Consider the following 2,361-nt stretch of genomic DNA (forward strand, 5'->3'; position numbering starts at 1 on the left):
TCTGTTGGGGAGTCCTCTCTCTCTCTCCCTCTCCCCCTGTCCCCCTGTGTCTCTCTCTCTCTCCCTCTCTCCCCCTCTCTCCCTGTCGCTCTGGCAGTGATCAGCTCGCGGTGCTTTGCGGAGTATGTGCCCTCTGTTCATCCCGGTTACCACTGGCATTCTGCTGATCCCTCTGTCAGCACAGAAAGCTCTGACTGTGAGGAACACTCTGCTCTGGCCAAATTTCCACCCGCAGCCAGGGACCGTGGCCTAGCCATGCCAGGCCTCCCTCCAGGCCTCCCTCCAGGCCTCCCTCCAGGCCTCTCGCCTCCTCAGCATGCCCAGGGACGGGAGTCACCCCTCGGACTGCAGCCCCAATCTCCCTGCGGCACGGTGCTCCCAGACTCCCCAGCCAAAAGGTCCCCCCGTCACACAGAAGCGCCAGAGTTCCGCCCTGTCTGGCCCTATCTGGACTCTGTGTGTGTACATGTGTGTGTGTGTCTGTGTCTGAGTGTGTGTGTGTGTGAGAGTGTGTGTGGGGCAGGCAGGGGTTTACGTCTCCTCCGGGTCGAGGACGTGCATCAGGGCGCACTGTGTCCCGCTCAGAGGCGCGGGCATCTTGCAGAGTTCCCGCCAGCTGTCGTTCTCCGGGTCATACTCCAGCACGGTGGGCGTGGCCACTTCCTGCGCGTCGCGCCACTTCCTGCCCCCGAACAGCAGCACGCGGCCCCCGAGGGCGGCCAGGCCGTAGCAGAAGCGGTCCTGCAGCAGCGGCCGGAGGCGGGTCCACTCGTTGAGGGCGGGGTCGAAGCGCTCGATGTCGCAGAAGGGCTCGTACACACCCAGGAAGGAGTACAGCCTCCCGCCCACCGCTGCCATCTGGTGTCCGGTGCGGGCGATGGACATGGCGGCGCGCTTCTCCCAGCGGCCCCCGCGGGGGTCCAGGCGGTACACCTCCCGGCTGGCCTCGCGCCGGTCGCCGTGGATACCGCCGGAGATGTAGACGTGGTCCCCGAGCGCGGCGCAGGCCTGGCCGTGCATGGCCGCGGGGAGGGCCACGCCCCTCCGCCAGGTGTCCGCCCGCATGTTGTACACCTCCACCGAGTCCAGCGGCCGGCCACCGCCGCCCTGCCCCCCGACAGCGAGCACTGCCCCCTCCGCCACGCAGCAGCAGAACCGTGCCCGCGCCTCCGCCAGGGCAGCCGCCGCCTCCCAGCGCCCGAACCGCGGGTCGTACCGCCACACCCGCCCGCTGACCGCCCTGCCCGCCGGCTTCCCGCTCTCGTCCACTTCCACTTCCTCCCCGCCCAGCACGAACAGGAAGTTGCCCAGCGTGCAGACGCAGTGGTGCTGCACCGCGCGAGGGAGCTCGGTCAGCCGGCGGAACCTCCGGGAGCGGGGGTCGAAGGTCAGCACCTGGGCGAGGGGCTGGTCGGCCTCGGGGTCGGCCCCGCCCACCAGCAGCACCTGCGCGGCGCGGGACCGCAGCGTGCTGCCCTCGCTCTGCAGCAGCGGCTGCAGCGCCCCCCCCTGGTGGTACTCCAACGCCTTCTGCAGCAGGCTGCGGATGAAGGGCGTGCGCAGGGCGGGGCGGGCGGCGGCCAGGCGGGTCAGCTCGCCCGGCGGCACCAGCCCGAAGCGGATACGGCTGAGCAGCAGGTTGCTCCGCAGGCTGCTCAACGCCCTGCGGTCCAGCCAGTCCAGCAGGAGGCGCAGCAGGGCCCCCTCCCGCACGCCCGGCATGTCCTCCGCCGCCAGCACCTCCCGCAACGAGTCCCCGTTCAGCTCCAGCAGCCCGTCCCGGTCCCCCCCGTGCCCCAGCAGCGCCCCCATCCTACCCGCCACGAAGCGGTTGGCGGCGGAGAGGGCGTCGGCCACGCCGTAGCGGGCCGCCAGGTTGGCGAGGAAGACGCAGTTGTCGGGGTGGAGGTTGTCAGCGATGTAGCGGCTGCAGAGCTGGACGGCCGGCACCACCTGCAGGTAGCAGGCGGCCTCCAGCACGTCCTCCAGCGAGGCGAGCGACAGCGGCAGGCAGGAGGTGTAGATGAAGTCGAGCACGCAGCCGAGGCCGGCGGCGCTAAGCTGCAGCAGGCGCACGGTGTGGGCGTGGCGCTCCTGCGTGTGCTCCTGGAACAGCGCCCAGAAGTAGTCGCTGGCGCAGGCCAGCAGGGCGCGGTGGGCGGGGAAGCGGGTGCCACCAGCAGCCTCCAGCACCACGTCGCAGAGCCGGCCCTCGCCGCGCAGCCGCTCATACCGCGACAGCACGCTGGCTCCGTGGCCCTCGCTCAGCGCCAGGAAGTAGCTCATCCCGCCGCAGCCCTCGTCCGCCGTGCCCGCCGCGCCTCCAATCTCACCCGCGATCTCGCCCCCACAGCCGCCCGC

General features: G+C 70.8%; 1 protein-coding gene across 1 annotated transcript; it reads right to left on the reverse strand.

Moving 5' to 3' along the window:
• Positions 1 to 455: 455 nt before the first annotated feature.
• LOC118772490 (kelch-like protein 34) lies at positions 456 to 2,352 on the reverse strand. Its single transcript, XM_036520866.1, has one exon. It carries the CDS (start codon positions 2,284 to 2,286, stop codon positions 532 to 534), a length of 1,755 nt encoding a protein of 584 aa, XP_036376759.1. The 5' UTR covers positions 2,287 to 2,352; the 3' UTR covers positions 456 to 531.
• Positions 2,353 to 2,361: the final 9 nt, after the last annotated feature.

Source organism: Megalops cyprinoides, chromosome 2 (assembly GCF_013368585.1).
Source record: "Megalops cyprinoides isolate fMegCyp1 chromosome 2, fMegCyp1.pri, whole genome shotgun sequence".
NCBI classification, from domain to species: Eukaryota; Metazoa; Chordata; class Actinopteri; order Elopiformes; family Megalopidae; genus Megalops; species Megalops cyprinoides.

What these genes read in the sequence shown, in the direction of transcription:
- LOC118772490 (XM_036520866.1), bottom strand. Translation starts at nt 2,286, where the DNA reads ATGAGCTACTTCCTGGCGCTGAGCGAGGGCCACGGAGCCAGCGTGCTG.